At 32.5% G+C, this 19,139-nt stretch overlaps 1 protein-coding gene across 1 annotated transcript in view; it reads right to left on the bottom strand.

Moving 5' to 3' along the window:
* The window catches only part of LOC106459287 (pyrokinin-1 receptor-like), a 31,709-nt gene extending 24,876 nt beyond the window's left edge, over nt 1-6,833 (bottom strand). Inside the window, exon 1 of the mRNA XM_013918898.2 lies at nt 6,083-6,833. Coding sequence (XP_013774352.1) covers nt 6,083-6,833 — 751 coding nt within the window. The remainder of the gene's footprint in view (nt 1-6,082) is intronic.
* Nucleotides 6,834-19,139: the final 12,306 nt, after the last annotated feature.

Here is a 19,139-nt window from a genome sequence, read left to right as displayed (position 1 = left end):
CCTTCCCCCAAAAATCAGAGTTGACGGGGGGGGCTTTAGAATTACAGTTTCCTAGTTAATTTTTTTTTTTTTTTTTGCGTTGATACTACCACACTAATAATGTCATGCGTCGTGTGTATAAACTGTGGGTGGGACTCTCAAACCTATGAAAATGGTCCTAGTTGTATCATTAAACCAAATCAAACCCATACTCTTATATGGGCATTTTCGTTATATTGTGCAAGAATGTGTTCTAACTATTACATATTTTGAACTTGACGTATATATGTGCTACCTTTCTCCAGTAAAAGGCAGTGACTCGACACATGATACACTAGTTTCATATGCCCGTAAATTCAGTGATACGTGGGCCAATGATTCTAGCTCGTTATCTCCTATAGTCATTTCTTGGGCAAGGTTCTATTGCACTAAAAAACTTGCTTAAATGTGTTGCTGAATATTGATCAGCCTCTAATGATATCCGTAGTACTCTTTTCGAGCGCCTTGAGTGTAACTTTTTTAGTAAAGTAATGACAAAACGGTACTTACAATTAGCGCTCAAGCGCTACTAAGAGTATGATAACTGAGTAATGTGTATTATAAGCGTGAACAGTGAACAGGTCTCTGTTACAAATGTCGTTTCTCTGTCTTATTTCTACATTTACTTAACTGGGTAGTTGTACTAATTATTATTTAACTTTTGACAGAGAGTGACGCCCTGTTTGCTCACTGTAATTTGGAATAGGTTTAAGGATGAGGAAAACTCTTATATCTCAGGATGGAATCCAACTCAGGTTTAAACTGGTGTGAGGAGATACATTTTTATTTCAATACCTCTCAACATAATTTGTCATTTGTTAGAATCAAATGTAAGATGATGGAATGGATTACGGAAATTTTGTCATCCCTGTGATCTATATTTACATAACTTTTCAAATATTTTTCCTTAACAAAGGTTTTGAAGCCACTCCTCGAAAAATAAGACGATAAGATAGAAATATCCATTTTTATTAACTTCATTTCAATTAGTAGTGTAATATGTTGAATTAAATTCTGACTGAGTTAAATAACTTGGCCACGTATGATATCAGTTTTAATCAAGCATACACTATTGGTTATATTTTGCTCTCTTTTTCAGTGAATGTATATACATTATATAATTCTCACTGAAGACAAACACGAATGTCTTAATTATCTAGGAGCTAAAAGGCCGTGAAATAAAATAATGATCCACACGTGTTTTAAAAATGTGTACGCTAAAGGCGTTTAACAATTAAGTATAATAAGTTTAAGAACTCAAATCACAATTTCACTAAAGATTAACGAATAAGTATGGGGAAAGGGTGTTGATGATGTCTCCTTGATAGAAGGAAATTATCAGGAGTAAAAGTTTCTATATATGGCGTAGAAAAGTGAATGACATAGTTTTATTTTTCGTTTAGAATCAGTGAAAGCCGTAACTGTTCACATTATGTCAGCACGGCCTATTGAGAACAAAATCTACGCAACAATCAACACATCAATAACTAATGTGCGCGGCTTAGCGCATAGAAGGTCGAGGTGGTCTAGTGCTTGCTCTGACAAATATAAACCAGAACCTTCGATCCAAATGAGCACGTGATCTGTAGAATCTGTAAAGCTCTTTGTTCAAATGCCATAACAAATCAAAATATTGGTCAAAAGAAAAAACAAAAAATTAACTTAGCAAACGGTAATGCCAAGCTGATTGAAGTTTTAGTATCTTTAAGGGTGGAATTACAGTTTCTTTGGCTTAGTTCTGTTTTTAGTTTTACATAACTGTGAAGTTTTATAATAAATGTATTTCATTTTTTTCAGTCATTAGTCTCTGTTACGCATTTGTATTTTCTACTTCTATTTCACCTAATGTCACAATAGAATATTTTATCAACGTTAGATAGCTTGTTTGTCTGTTTGTTTGAGAGCAAACCCACATTGGGCTATCCACTGTGTCCACCGCGGGAAATCGAACCCCGAATTTTAGTGATGTAAGTCCGTAAACTTACTGCTGTCTCACCGGAGGATATGTTAGAAAAAAAGTTTAAGGCGACTGGCTTCTCGTTCGTTGACATTTAACTTATTATATCTAAATGTGATAATAACTTTTATATTATTCTTCCTACCCATATACCCTAGAAAAGACGAAATGTTTTTCAACTGCTTTGATAAGCTGTGAATATACACAATTATCTAATGATTCCTAGTTAGGCTTTCTGAGTGAAATGATTGTACGTGTGCAAATAGAGCTTTTAAAACAGCTCTAAAAAAATCATGAAATCGTTTGGAACATGTTTCTCCGTGAACGCTATCTTTCACACGTACTTTCCCATTTGTCCTTTTGAGGTTATGTCGTCTAGGAGACAAAAGTCATAATTCAATTTTAAGGTGTTTCGTATTAATAACAGTTCAGCATACTAAAGTGTAGAATAGTGAAATGTTTGTGAAAAAACGGACTTTTGTGCCACAAAGTGGTGTCATCGTTCAATAAACTTAATATTATAATCCAAAACAATATTATGTAATGGAATAATTATACATATCAGCGTCCATATCATCTGTCATTACTTTCAGAACCTCAAAAAAAAAAAAAATTAAATTAAATTCGTATTTAATATAAAACTAACAGTGATATGTCTGACGTCACTCGGAAGCTCAGCGGTAAGCTTATAGACTTACAATACTAAAATACACGGTTCGATTCCCCGCGGTGGACCGAGAGCAGATAATCTATTGTGTAACTTTGCACTAAATAACAAATATCAATAACGCAGGCCTGCGACTTTAAACTTCATAAAAGTTGTTTTAATAACGGATTTTCCATAATTCAGCTACGCAGATATCTAAATTAACTTTTTTTTTCTGTCACGTAAGGATTTTTTACAAATCGGGAAGAAAAAACAACAACACTTACTTAGATCAAATTAATAATTCGTTTACCGCAATAAACATTTTTTATTATTATGTTTGGGTTCTAGAACGATTGATAAGGTTCTCACGTCGCGATTGGTCTAGAGATATCTATAGCCAGTGGTTGTCATCATTTTAAACATAAAAAATATATCACGATTTCAATGAAAATGATTCACTTATGTAAAAGTACATATGACGTTTTGTGAAAAATCTGTACGTGATGGAGAAAAATGGATATAATTTTCGGATTCAGCGTACAGGAATTACATTAGAACATGTAAAAATTTCAAGACAATAAAACCATCGCAGGCATATGTAATTCATCTAACCATGGAAAGCCAGAAAGTTCCAGAAATTTATAAAATTATTCAATGGAATAGAGGAATGAGAAAGTTGGAGGACAACATAGTTATTCAACAGTAACACCAGGATGAAAAACGCACTCGGTATTTATGCTACTACTCAACTCATTCAAATGTTTAAGTATTCAATCCACACCAGCTTTTGTAAAATTTCCATAAAGCATTTCTGGGATTGAAAGCTAACTACTTTAAGTTCAGATTGGTGCTACTTTCAAAAGGATGATATTTAATGATATTTACTGATTCTTTTTGTTTTCATTCATACGTTCAGTTATAACACTAACACATTATTACAATTATAACACTAACACATTATTACTTTTAAAAACTATAATTTGAATCAGTTTCTATCCACAATAAAATTGAGTTTTCTCCTGCGTATATTTATAATCTTATTAGTGGTTTAGGAGTTTACTTTGACTATAACATTCACATTCAGATTTGAATAAAACTCGATATAGAATAGAAAAACCAATTATTTAATTTTAAGGCTATTCAGTTATTGACGATTGCATTTACGAGATGTATGTATATAAAATTTTGAGAGATAGTTATATGACAATAAGCCCTTTGTGACTCAGCGGTAAGTCAATGGGCTTATGATGCTAAAAATTAAGTTTCGATACCCATGATGGGCAGAACATAGATAGCCCATTGTGTAGCCATGTGCTTTAAAACATAAAACAAAAAATTGACTTAAAATACAATTTATATATTCTTTTGCCAGTTGGTTTTTACTTGTTAATGCCTCTCGGTGACTCAGCAATAAGCTTGAAGACATATAAGACTAAAATGTACGATCCCTGCGCTGGGCACAGCGTAGGTAGCCCATTAAGCAGCTTTGTGCTTAAACAAACATTATATGTTTATTAATTAATTTTGCGTATTTTTTCATTAAAGCTAATTGTTTTAGATGTTTTCTATTGAAATGTGTAAGGCTTCCTTAGTGCCATTTCTTTTAAACTTAAGCGTGTCCAAACTCTAAATATATGGTACAACATATTCCCAGTAATAAGTCATGAGAAATTTAAAAAGGAAGGCCAACAAGATTTTTCGTTATGGTAAATGATGAGGAAATTATGGCTTTTTCTTACTATTTTCAGAATAAACTCCATTTTTTTACTTTTGCAGAAAGAACACTGTAAAACATCAAAATATTTAAACAGAATCATAATCTACGTGACATTGTCTTATAGTTAGTGGTCAAACATGCTAAAATGTTATTTAAAAATGATTTTATTTTCATATACAAAAATATTTTTTTTTTACACAGCACTTACCTTTCTGAACAGAATGTAAACCTCCGCCATTTTGGTTATGTTATATTCATTGACCAGAAATTAGTGCCAAAATTTTCCATGTTTTGTAAGCATTTAAATGAAATACTTCTTGAATATTAACCCTGATACTGTCTTTTGGTCACCGATCTTTCCAGTTCTCATTTTAAAACTTAATGTCATATACCTTCTTCTTCTTGTGAAAGTCGAAAATATGACATGTGAATAAGAAATATTTCGATTTACTGTCTTGAAACCGAAGAGTATCTAACGGAAAACGTTATCAAACTAACATCTCATTGACAAATATGCAAGAAAAATACCTGTTGTGAGATTCTGTATTATTTTACATTACGATTTACTACCACATCAATAGAGTAACGGAAGAATTTCGAGACATTTTCTAAAGCAGAGTAGCTGATGGAAGACTTAATAATTTAATGGCAACTTTATAATAAAACACCTTGTACCTATTGCAATACCTAACACTTCCAATATTTTGATACCTTCTCTAACATAATACTATGGATAGTCTGTCATGGATGGTTGACCGAAGATTTTTACACATATACCATCTTAATACTTACATAACCTTCAAAGTGAGTGGTAGAAGCCTTTAGTAAAGTAACGTATTTGGTGAATATTTTACAAGTAGAATAGGGTGAGAAGGATGCCATTCACTCATGAAAGACTTCCCATCTTCATTTTAATAATAATTAGACTTTGAGAATAATAGCCTATAAAACTATTCATTTACCATTTGATATTTCGATAGTGATTCTTTTATTAGAATAATAGCCAATGAAAGACACTACTCATCTAAAACTTTGAATAATGAGTCTCTTAGTATAATAACAGGCTTAAAAACTATTCATTTACCATTTCGATATTATGCTTATGAGAATAGTAGCATGTTAAAGGCTCTACTCGTTATTATTTTACAATGACTCGCAACCTCTGAAAGAATCTAGTATTCTATCAGTTCGAAAATTATCTCCTAGGAGAATGGCCGATAGAATTGTTTTTTTCTTCTGGTATGTTAATATATTGCAGAGCGGATGATGGAAGATTTTATTCATCTAATATCTTGAAAAATAGTTTGAGAAAAAAAAACACTCTACTTATTTAATATATTGATGACTGTCTAACAATAACAATAGCAAATACAAATATTTAATCAACTGTACCTTTTATTTTTTGTACGACAATACGAGAATACTGGTCAAGTAAAATGCTTCATATACCTAACATTTTGATGATTGTCCTACCAAAATAGTTATTCTTGAAAGACATTACTCATCTAACATTTCGATAACTACTTTACAGTAACAGCAACAAGTGTCGGACTTTAATCAATCATCATTTCGATCAGAAGGAAGATTTAACTTACCTAACATTTTGATGATTGTCCTACCAAAATAGTTATTCTTGAAAGACATTATTCATCTAACATTTCGATAACTACTTTACAGTAACAGCAACAAGTGTTGGACTTTAATCAATCATCATTTCGATCAGAAGGAAGATTTAACTTACCCAACATTTTGATCACCGCCCTACGAGAGGAGTTGCTGGTGGAAGACTTCATAGTCTGTCTGGAATGTTTGCTACGGATACTTTGAGGGTTTGATCCGTTGTTTGTTCCATGGGTTGTTTCATCATGAGACAGTTCTAATGACCGTTGCAACTGAATAGCGATGAGCACGTAGAGTATTAGAATTATACTCATAGGGAAGATAAAGAAGATAAGTGTCGAAATTCCAAAAGCATGTTTCAAAGGTCTTTTCACTGTACACACAGCATAGTCAGAGATATCAAATAAGACCACAATACCAAACTGAAAGGCTATGACTACAGCTGTTAGTGCTCCAAGAATCCAGATGATTATGACAAATTTAACTGCTCGGGATAATTTGGACATTGTATGGGCTCGAATAGGATGGCAGATAGCCAGATATCGCTCTACTGTAAAAGCGGTGATGGTCAATATGGACGCATTTGTTGAAGTCTCTGAAGTTAGGCCACGAAAGAAACAAAAGAATTCTCCAAAAATGTAAGGATAGCTCTCCCAGAGTTGGTACATTTCCTGAGGAAGTCCTAACACCAGCAGTAAGAGATCCGAGATAGCCAGGCTAAAAAGATAGTAATTCGTGGCCGTTTGCATGTGTTTGTTCTTCGCAATTACAACACATGTACAGATGTTACCAACTATTCCAGTAACCAAAATAGATACGTAAACCAGGGTCATGGGTACCACGAAGAACAAAGACTTTCTCTTAGGACCCATGTAGGCTTTATAATCCACGAATGTGTTATTTGTGCTAACATTTTCTAGCAAAGGTTTCACGCTTTCGGTTATATCATCTGTCAGAAGTGTAAAGTTTTTATCCTGAAGTGAGAATAGGATATCCCCTTCCATTTTATGGCACCGGTTGCAAAGAGTGTTGAAAACAAAAATTACTTTAAAAAGTTTGCAAATATCTCAATTAAAATTTCACTTTTCACCATGCATTTAGACACGTCAGGTTTACCAGTGAACTTAGTTTTATGAGAAGTTTCATAAGAGTAAAACCAACAACAACAAACTAATCAAAGTATTTCCATATTAAAGTCATTTGAAATAGTTTGTATTTTCTTCTTCTCACGCACTTTCGATAAGACTCAGAAAACTGAAATAACAGTATTGCTAGCTTATAGCAGAGTAACGACTCAAGCATGAGCTACAAAAGCTTGCGACAACCAGGCTGAACGTCATGAGTCACGTGGCCTGACGTATTTTGACTGTGGGTTTTAATTCTAAATAAGTGGGGTCTATATTATGTTTATAATATTTGTTTCCAAGTTCTTTCATTTTATTTGTTCGTAATGTGTGGTTTATTTTAAAAAATAAAAAATTATATTCACACACACACATCCTAAAACAGTTTTTCATTAAAAAGTTCACGCTGTTAATTTTTTTCACTGGAATTTATAGACATAAAAACAACAAAAAATGTTGAAATCAAAATAAACTATTTTTTTCTTAATAGTAGTGTATAGGTAAAAATTATCTTCTGTTGTTCTTCAGAAATATTGAATTTTATATAGGTAAAGGTAATCATAGCATTTCCTTATATAAAATACTATGACTGAATGTGGTTTGTGTATTTATGTTAAGCACAAAGATACATAATGGGCTATATGTAGTCTTTTAGTGTTATAAACTCATAAGCGCTAAGACTTACCGCTAAGCATTTGTTTTCCTAGAAAATTACTATAAACTATTAATTTTATGTTTGTTGTTAAGCGCAAAGCCACATAGTAGGCTATCTGTACTGTGCCCACCACGAATATCGAAACCCAGTTTTTAGCGTTATGGTTTTGGTTTGTTTGTAGTTAAGCACAAAGATACACAATGGGCTATCTGTGCTCTGCTCACCACAGGTATCGAAACCTGGATTCTATCATTGTAAGTCCGGAGAACTACCTCTGTGCTGCTGGGGGGGGGGGGGGCTTTAGCACAAGAGTCAAAACTAGCTTTCGGTTACAATAGAACATAGTGTGTAAAGATTATAAGAATCTTCCCAAGTAATGTAATTTTGACACATTGTTAATTTTCATTTAAACTTCTTTTAGCAGCTGCTAAGCTGTCAATAGACACCAGATCTTAGGTTTTATTAACGTTCAACTCTGCTCCAGTCTTGACTTTCACATTATATAATTAACACTGAGGTTTATTATACCTAAAGCGTCTTGACTTAATCAAAATAATAATAACCTGCATTTCAGAGATTACTAAATAAGTTAGAAGGTAATCAAATAATAAGACATCTTTTTTTCTTCTTTTTTTTTTTTGCTTTCATTTCAAAACAGAAGGGAATGCAATTAACTAGTAATTGGACGTGTCCTCATTTTTCGGTGATTTATACTAATCATAATTCTTTTTCTTTTTTACTTTCCAAAAGATATAAGAATTTGGAGCTTAGCTGTAAAATTATTAGAAGTCTTTGTCAGTTTATGTGTCAAGAAATTTATATTTTTACAAGAGTCTTCTATGAACACGTTTCGCTTTTCATATCAACTGTTGCTGCTAAAGAATGCGTAACGTTTGTTAACTGAAGAGACTCTCTTCACATCTTGTCACATTTCAGGAACATTCATTTGGTACTCAGTATACTTACAACACAAGTATCTATATATTTATTTACTCAAAAAATATATAAAGTGTATCCATGTAAAATATTCTTAGTTAGAAATATCCAAAGGATTTAAAATCAAGCATTTTTCCCAAATAGTGTCGCGTATGCTTCTAGTTATAATGTAGAACTTCGAAAACATTCGTGTTTTTAACGTGATTAAAATATTGTTTCACTTCTTAGAGTTGTTTCAAGAATAAAGAAGTTAAACCTATTAGCACGACACTGAAAATATGATTTCGTTTTTATATTTTTTTTATTTGTAAAAAGAATTTTACTTCATTTAAATATTTTCTAATTTTTTGTGGGGGAGGGGGGGATCGTAAATTACATTTTAAATGATATAATTTTAGAAACTGTTAAATGCACATCAAAGTACATCTTAATTTATGTTCACAAGCTGAATGCATGTGTCAGAATAAAATGGTTAATTAAACAGATTTAAGATAAGCGCTATAATAACACATATTAACACGGATATAAATCATAGCCCCGTAAGGATTAAAAGCGAGTAGAAAATGCACATTGAAAGTTACATTTCCGCAAAAAGAAATAAAAGAAGTCCTTTACAGTAAATAATAACTATAATACACCTGTTGGTGTGAATCTTGGAAAGGCAAACTGTATAGATTTTACTTACTTGGGTTTGAAATTGCTATACTTAAAGTAACGGATGTAATTATGAAAACACACAGACGATACATATACAGGAGTTACTAGCAACTACTAATCGCAGTTAGGCGGTGTATTTATTAGTGTTACGAAACTTTAGCACAGAAAATACAAAAAGAAAGAAATGCGCTAATAGTTTGTATGTGAACCTTTTGTTCCAGAGTATTACATGTTGTTTCATGTCGCCGTACAGTTTATCAATATATGATTTGGAATATTGTTCCAAATGTTCTGGATTACTCCTCACAATACAGCCAAGTGGTTTGATCCTCTTTTTGACCTTTCAATTTTTACTTTAGCCCTTACAGCCTCAAAAATGTTCAATTTGAGACTTTGATTATGCTCAGTTATGGTTGTGAGTGTGACTCATTGGTCTCTTTACCATCAATATACATCGATTCACAACATTTTTGGCATGCTTGGGATGAGTCAGGTTTCTGAGGAAATGGCATGATGTGTCAGAATTTGACTGTACTTGTCAGCAGTCAAGGTGCCATCAATTTTGCATAGATTACTTACACGTTGGCTGAAATGCAGCCCAAACTTGTATTGATACCTTACCATGCTTCACTGTTGACGCAAATTAATTGACTATAATAATATTTTCCTCTCTGCTGTCGAACAAACTGTTATTGTTTGTTGCTGAAAATTAAAGCGTGGATCCATCTCTAAAGGAATTTCAACCTTTGCTCATTCAATTGTTTATGGTTCGATGTTCATTTCAATCGTTTGATTTATCTACCTCTTCTCAGCAGAGGTTTCTGAGCAGCTACATGTTCATTAAGACCAATTTATGCCAATGTTTATTTACAGCAAAATATGCACTCTATTGTCGTATATTTCATAAAAAAAATAAACACTTAGATACTAACGTCACATTTGGAAAGTTTTAGTTTTATACCTTGACGACTTCTGTTATTAACAATGTCACTTTCATGCATCATTTTAAGAATCTTGTCATTATTCTTCGCAAGGAATATCTTTGAACAGTTAAACTTCTACACTCTTTTCACGTGTTGTTTTAGTCCTGGGAGAATTACTGGGGATGGAAAAAACTAAACGTGACAGTAATTTAGTTTGAAGGAAGAGTAAGCAACATTAAGTTAGCCTGCCCTTCCCAACTTGGGTGCTCGGGAACACTTGTTCCCCTTCAACCCCACACGTGAGAATAATTTGCTACAGAGATTATATTCATAATTGAAAACATTGGCTTGAGTTTTTTGAGAGAGAAGCTATGAAGAAGGTCGGCTGAGGGAAGATGAAATTCTTCTTGTCCAGTGGTGGTAGAGTCGATGAGGTGATGAACTCGATGACATTGACGAGGCAAGGCAGGAAAATCCAACATTTATGAGGGTGGGTTTAGAATTTAAAATGTATTTTAAGTGTATTTTATTGGGATGTTTTTAGATGAATTATTTTGATTGGAATTAAAATTGTAGTGAATTTTAAAATTACATTGAATTGAGTTTGAGGCCCTTTTCAGGGAGGCGGGGACCATAAAGTACAATGCCCTTTTTAATTTTGATGTGGTGTGAAGTCGGAGTGACCGGAGAAAACCCACTTTCACAGGCCAGACGCTTAAAAATATTAAAATTCCGCCTTAACTGGGATTTGAACTTAAAACCTCCACATAATAGTCGAGCATCATGACCACTATGACACCCAGTCTTTTTACTGGGGAAGATGTGGTTGCCAGTACTTTTATAGGCTTTATACTGGTGTGGTACTTTCTGATTGGTTGGATGACAGCCAATAATAGTGGAAAGCACATGTGACTGTACTATAGTGTATTTTATTTTCGCACGATACAAGTAGGGGATTCCCGTTATATTTATCGTTTATACCCTTATGCTCTCTGTTTTCATAATTATTTCCCAAACTGTATATAATAATTTTATTATTATTTGGAAATTTCAAATGTAAAGTCTATTCCAATAGTTGTAAACCTAGAAAACTAATAAAAGACAAATATTATTTTTTAGAATTCTAAGAACCCATCAGTGAAAGCAAAGATGTTATGATATGTCAACCACACTAAATCCCCCATATCTAGTGCTGACGAGGCCTTTCGCTCAATACAACTGCTAGTCAGACCGTCTGTGATATGACAAACATAGTAGTGGTCTAGGCGTTAAATATATCATCAGTTTTCGTGAACAACAACTGTTATGATGTGTACTTGATTAAGTAATTTATTGAAATTATTATCAATTCTATTTTAAGTTATTTACATATCGTCCCCCAGTGGTATGTCTGCGGACTTACAATGCTAAAAATTGGGTTTCGATACTCGTGATGGGCAGAGCACAGATATCCCTTTGTGTAGCTTTGTGCTTAATAAACAACAATTCACAAATCGTATTTTTACTTTTAATTTTTGTCAGCAGATGGCAGTAAATTACTGATACTTCATTTATTAAAAATAGAACCTTCTATCTAAAACTTTCAATACTCATATTTCATGATGCTCTTTTAAATAAACATTTATGTTCAACATATACCCAATTCCATGGTAATATCTTTTCTTACGTTTTTAATCATTTAATTCGTTTTTATGTGTTACTTTTCATCGTACATTGATAAACTTCAGATGGTTGTGATATCACTCTCATACACTTGTGCCACTGGAAACCGGAGATTTTAAAGACTTTAAAATACGGAAAGGATTTGAATTTAACTTCGTTCAAGACTGTCCGCTGCGTTCTCTGGTAGTTTTCCAAAAAACCATACTGTAAAATAAATAATGGAAATAATTGATAAAAATAATACCAGAAGTATAAGTAAAACAATTTTATCTACAGAAGATTCTACATGTATAAATTGTTTTGTCAAATATACTAAAAAAAAATGGATTAACTTTCGAGCTTAACTTCAGTACTATTGTTATTATTTTGTTTTACTAAAGCAACTTTTATATCATATATAACACTCATTCTCTGTTTAAACAACAAAAAACGTTTTTCTATCAAACCGAATTAGTTTCACATTACGGATTTTGCATTCTAAGATATTATCAGACTATTTGAACAATGGGATTTGGAAAATGTGATCTGTTCAGTAGTACTTAAAATGAATAAAAGACTATGATGGTTTATTTTCAAAGTCATCATTAAACTAAACTCTTAATTTTAATAAACTTTTTAATTTTTATTTCAAATATTTGTATTCCGTGCACTAACCATCCTGAACAGTTCTTCATTGTTATTAAGATAGAGTATGTGAAAGTTCAGAAATATATTTCGCTAGAAATTGGCTTGAACCATTTCTATTATATTTCAAGGTATTTTAATTACTGTAAGTTTAAAAACTATTCTGTTGAAAAAATTCCTAATTGTACAAACATAGTGCAAATGTTTTTACGAAACTAAAACAATAATATTTATGAGGTTTTGAATCCTTTTTTAATTCCCCCATAGAGTAACCTAAATTAAGTTAAGTATGTGAATAATATTATGACATTGTGCCTAATTATTATTCGATATTGTACAATGGATCAACTGTTTTATGATTAAAAATGTGTTAAATATTTCTCTTCTTTTTCACCAAAAGTATAACTGAAAAGAGAGTTTGTGACGTAGAAGCCTATTCAAGGCTCATCAGCACAACTCGGATCAGTAAACCAAATAAATTTAATTTTTAGTTTATGAATATTTCCAACAGATGGTGCCACATAATCTTTCATTCATGAGTAATATGATAGTTTATGTTATATCAGTTTTCTCTAAAGATATTTTACATTGATATGATATAATTACATGTGGTTGTACACGTTAATACTATGTTTTGATGAAGTTGTACAAAACTTTTAACTTCTGTATTATCTATATAATTGTGTAAAGGACAATGCAGGCCTCGAAATAAATGATTTTTAACCAAGGCATAATGTTATTGCGGAATAGACGCTGCTAAAATATTTTATTGCACTTCAAGAACATAGTCATTAAATATTTATTAATAATTCTCTCATCATTTCTGCAATTTTATGACTGAAAACTAATAAACTCAGCCTTGCTTTATTGTGCGAGAACATTGTGACAGAATTCGTTATAGATAAATAGGTTAGGCCCAATAAAACGTTCCTATCACAGATTGGTCTATATTTTGTGACATCCTTCACTGGTATGTTTGAAAAATACTTTAAAGTAATAACGATTTATTTAGGTACTCTGAAAATTAATGCATTTAAAATTTATATGAGTTCGACTAGCGTTCAGGTAGCGCCGATGGGCAGACCTGTATCTTATTAGCCTCGCTTTCTAATCTCTAGAAAATGATTGGATGAGCACATATCATTTCACATGTTAAAGAACTTTTGATTAACAATAAGCTAATTATATGGTTAAGAACCGAAATGATTTGAAGTAAAGTACACAAGAATTAAAACAATCCGGATATAACAGACTGACTAAAAAAGCTCGGTGTTTTAAATCGATACACAATCAAAACTAAAATCTATAATGGTTACATCGTATTGAACCATCAAATGGGTACCTTCGGTGCTAACGATATTTTCGACCGTAATCCGAATAATACGGTAAGATTTTTTTTACAATCTAAGATTATTTGGGTTGGTTCTAAATCCGCTCAATAAGTCTTTTCATTTTTACAAGTACCATAATCTCTTCGCGTAATTTTCTACGCCATTTTAAGAACCTAATTTTAATATGTGAGAAAGTAGATGATGGATATGTTAGTAAAGAACGAATTTTTTGTGACGTGGCGAGAAGCCATAAAAAGTGAAGGTTTTAACTTAACAACCATTTCTCTAACATATTCTTTCAGTGGGAAAATAATGTTACTCAAGCTGAAGAATAACAATTAAATTCACCAAACCATAGAACAGTATAAAAGTTTCAAAATCTGAAGTTTTAACTATATATTTAAGGATTTTAACGGTTTATTTTGAATATTACGGAAATTCAAAGTGATACGCATATCAGAGTCACAAACAGTGAGTAATTGCAAATAAATTGCCATCTTATCGTTATTACCATTCATTAGTACAGAAAGTATATAACAAACTAAATTGTACATTGTCCTATTGCGTTGTTTTTGTTTTAAACTGAACAGTACACCTTGTTGATACTGTCATGAATTTATCAATTAAAATCACATTAACGGAAATATTTCTCCAAACGTCCTTTATTATACACTACAATTCGGTTTCCATTTGATCATTTCAGTTTATATATAAGCCCATTCAGCCTGGATAATATCCATATATATATAGGCTTTATGCAAGCCAAGTCACGGTTTCGAATATTACATCGGCTCGTTTTCTTTAGAGGTATCATTTCACTATATTTCTGCATGCTTAGGGTCTTTCTCTTGATTCGTGATGAAAATTCTGCCCAGCTGTTAGGGTGTCATCAATTTAGTGTACATTGAGAACATCATTAGCTGAGATGCAGCCCATACTTATATCATTCACTCATCATACTTCACTGTAGATGTTGTAGGCTTACCGTAATCCTCTTCTGTCGATTGTTGCCAGACAGTTTAGATTTGTATTCATGTTTAAAGAACACCCGTCTCCAGTTCTTCTCGTCCAATTATTTTAGCCATGGCCAGGTGGTTAGGGGACTCGACTCGCAATCTGAGGGTCGTGGGTTCAAATTCCCGTCACACCAAACATGCTCGCCCTTTCAGCCGTGGGGGCGTTATAATGTACGGTCAATCCCACTATTCGTTGGTAAAAGAGAAGCCCAAGAGTTTGCGGTGGGTGGTGATGACTAGCTGCCTTCCCTCTAATCTTACACTGCTAAATTAAGGGCGGCTATCGCAGATAGCCCTCGTGTAGCTTTGCGCGAAATTTAAAAATAAACAAACAATTTTAGCCTTTTTTTGTTCGGTTGTCTCTCCTTAGCAGCGTTTTTTAAGCATGTATCCACTGTGAAAACCTAAACAGTGATTATATTTAATACATTTATAAAAACCATTTATCTCAATTATTATTATTAATTTGAGATAAAATATGGCGTATCAATACAATTTGCTTAAAATATTTAACGATTTAGTAAAGTCAGATACTTTAAAAAAACAATACATCTAGTTACTTTAAAAAAAAAATATTTAATAGTCGTTTACATCAATTGAAAAACTTTCTTACTCTGTTTTACATTTCAATTTTGAAATAAAGATAATTAAAATTAGAGTAGACAGAAACCATGATTTCTGTCCTTTCTATAAGATAAACATAGCTTTCTTCGAAAGCAAAACATTTATTTTAATATTGGTTGAATAGTTTCCAATAAAGTAACGAAAGTTCTAAATCGTTATTATAAAAGAGTTATAGATTTATCAACAACATTATTTAGCTTCTATGTGTAAATCATCGTCAGTTTTAATACATATAAAGAAATATAACTAGAATATTTAGTTCGTAATTTGTTATAAATACATTTATGCGATCTTTGACGTTTCTTTCATTATAAGGTTTCAGTTAATAATTCTGGAAAGTTATAACTCAGCTGTGAGGAACGGAATGTTTTTATAACGAGGTAATTGTACGATTTGTATATACTAATGTTGTATAGCAGCATATTTAACACCTATATGTTCAATTCAAATCAAATTCCAAAACAGCTGACGATGCAATATTGTCAAGAACGTCTTATGGCCTAAGGAATAATGGTTTTATAACGATGTTCGTCCTCCAGTAGGCGAGCGGTAAGTTTCCGAACTTACAACGTTAAAATTATGGGTTCGATTCCCCACGGCGGACACAGCAGATAGTCCAATGTAGCTTTGCTCCAAGACAAACGACAACAACAGCGTAACGATATTCTTAAACGACGTAGAACTCAAGAATACAACATTTTGCAGAAGGAGCTCTTTGATGTTATCTGTGGATATAGAAAATCTTGCCCTATAGAACGTTTAGAATAATATCAGGCTTCAAAACCACACCCAAGCCAATCTACAGTAATCCATTCATTCATAAAGTAAAGGCTATGGTTATGAAAGAAAACCTTCTAACCCAAAAACCCATTGTGATGAAACAGTGCATAGCTTCTGATACCACTAACAAGATACTAAACTAAAGGACCTGAAGTTCAGGACGACTCAAAAATAGCCAAGTAAGCCAAACGTTCACAAAGTTTTAGCCACACCTTGAAATAAGCGGATCTTTTTTTTATATATATAAAAAACATGACCGAAGAGACTGTACCACATGCTTATCAAGCCACCTGATGCAATTTCAATGGACTTTTGTATTTCGTCTGGTCTTGAAAGCCGACATTGTGGCATAGCGGAGAGTCTGTCGAAATTTTGTCGAGGCACTTCGAGGAGGCTCTGTATATCATAAAAAAAACAACAACTTATCCATCAACACCTATAACAATTAATCTTTACTCTTTCAATATCACTCCTATCTTTGCAATAATCCTGTTTCATGTGATCATTTTTGAAACGCTGAAATCCAGGGTTCGATTCTACGCGGTGAACAGAGTGCAGATAGCCAAACGTGGTTTTGATCTAAAACAAACACACAAACAAAATGATCAATTTATAAATAACTTATTACATTATATCTATACAAATAAATTCCTTTTAAGCATGCAGTTGAGTTCGGTCAGATGATCGAATACAACATTCATGGAAGTCAGGTTAAAAAAAAGAGAGACAAAAATACTTTACTGATAATTGTATTTTTAAGTGATGACTTGTATGCCAAATATCGAATTAATAGCAATTATTTGATTGATTTCACAGTGCTACTTTACAATAATTCACCAGCTCCTCTTTTATGAATATTTAGTGTGAAATATCTTTAATTATTTTAGATAACAAGTTTCATGCCGTGACGGGCTAAAACCTGTAGTTCCAAGTTATGCCATCTCTTATAATCCTAACTACATCAATGTTAGAGAATATCATCCGGTAAGGACTTCTGACCAAAAGTAAGTTCACATAGATCAGGACTAAGATAATCCTGTATAGTAAATTAACTAGATATATACAATACTATGAAATTATATAGGAGACTACTATCTGCACTGCCTCAGTGTACAAATATTTTTGCTTGCACTAACCAGAAACTCCCTAATGGTTCTTTTTTTATGATTTCACGCTATTAAGTAATTTATTATACCTTATACACACACTCCCCAACAGTTTTTCAGCGACAACACGCCATTAAACTAACACTGTCCAATCATTTAAATCATTTAAATCATGATGTCAGAAAAACACGTAGGTTCAAGAAGTACTGATATAAAATGATAAATACCCTATAATCCGAGCGCTTTCGAAAGGTGGACCTTTCTTCTTCAGTGGCAAATCACCTTTCGTAAGGTTATAGGGTTTTTATCAATTTGTATCAATAATTATTTGATGTATCTTCATGGGATTTCGCATTATTAAGTCTGCAGTGGATCATGGAGAAGTCTCCAGGTTTGCGACGTTAAAAATCGATAGGGTTTCGATTCCAGTAGTGGGCAGAGCACAATTAGCCCATTTTGTAAGCCTGCGCTTAACAACAACCAAACTACGTTATAAAACTATTATAATAAACGGTGCTGTAATGATAAAATAAAGTATGCTGGAGCAGCCTGTTGAATCAATAGGGAGAGATCAGTAGGCTAAGTGTAGGATTTCCTAATTATTAACTTTTCTGGAATCCATAATGTGCCACATTCAATGACCTAATACCATTTTAAAATTATCCAGTATTAAAGATCGTGAATTTAATTTATTCTAGGCAATTAATGACAAATTTAAGAACTAAAATTAAAACGCTTTTATATTTTTAGAGATTGAGGTACCCAACTGGCGTTCCATTTTTATGACAAGTACGAGAATTTAACATGGGATTGCTTCTACCTCACTAACTGTTCAGCAACGCTTTAATACTTCTATATAGTGACTCTTCTAGAGTCAGTGCGCTGTCAAACTAACTTAAAATGTATTCTTCTTATCCCCATACTTCTTCAACGACTATTCTAAGAACTTCCTAATGCGCTGTCAAACTAACTTAAAATGTATTCTTCTTATCCCCATAGTTCTTCAACGACTATTCTAAGAAGTTAATATGGTGATATATTGCGAGATATATTATAATAATTATTTAAAAAATAAATAAAATAATAATAATAAGTAGACCAAGAAAATATGTAAATAATAGCTAAGCAATGGGAAAAGGGGTAAAAATATAAAGTATGTCTTGTAAGTAACTCCTGAAGATGACGTAGATCACGTCGAAACTAGTACTTGTAGAGTGTTGTTCTAAAGTGGAAACCGTTCGGTTTCAATAAAGCTTTAATTGTGTAAATACAAAACGTTGTTTTTAATTATTTATTATACTACTTTAGACTATCAAAAGAAACCACCAGTATAAATGATTAACTATTGTTCTTGTGAGTCAGGATAAGCCATATATTACAAGTAATAAAAACATTTTGTAAATGTAAAATGATATAGGAATGGCAGTGCCAAAAAAGAATGCAAATATAAGAATATAGGGATGATACAGCTATAAATAAATCATCCCTACATGACTTTCAATATTAAATTTTAAGGTTATACTCTAAAATGTATACTTGACTTTGATATTACGGCTGTTGGAAATTATATATTCCTGACTGTTGGTATGAAGTTAATCATAATATCATGGTCATGTTAGGGTATTCACCAATGTAGTGTAGCTAATAACCTAGGACTTACGTACAAGTAAAACCAAGTTGAGTAAAAATATGTCTTGATTATTACAGACTCTCGCTACGAGGTCGGTCGAATTGACCAAC

Source organism: Limulus polyphemus, unplaced genomic scaffold (genome assembly GCF_000517525.1).
Source record: "Limulus polyphemus unplaced genomic scaffold, Limulus_polyphemus-2.1.2 Scaffold587, whole genome shotgun sequence".
NCBI lineage: Eukaryota > Metazoa > Arthropoda > Merostomata > Xiphosura > Limulidae > Limulus > Limulus polyphemus.
Note: the sequence above shows the minus strand (reverse complement) of the source record. Positions and strands in the feature narration are given on the sequence as shown.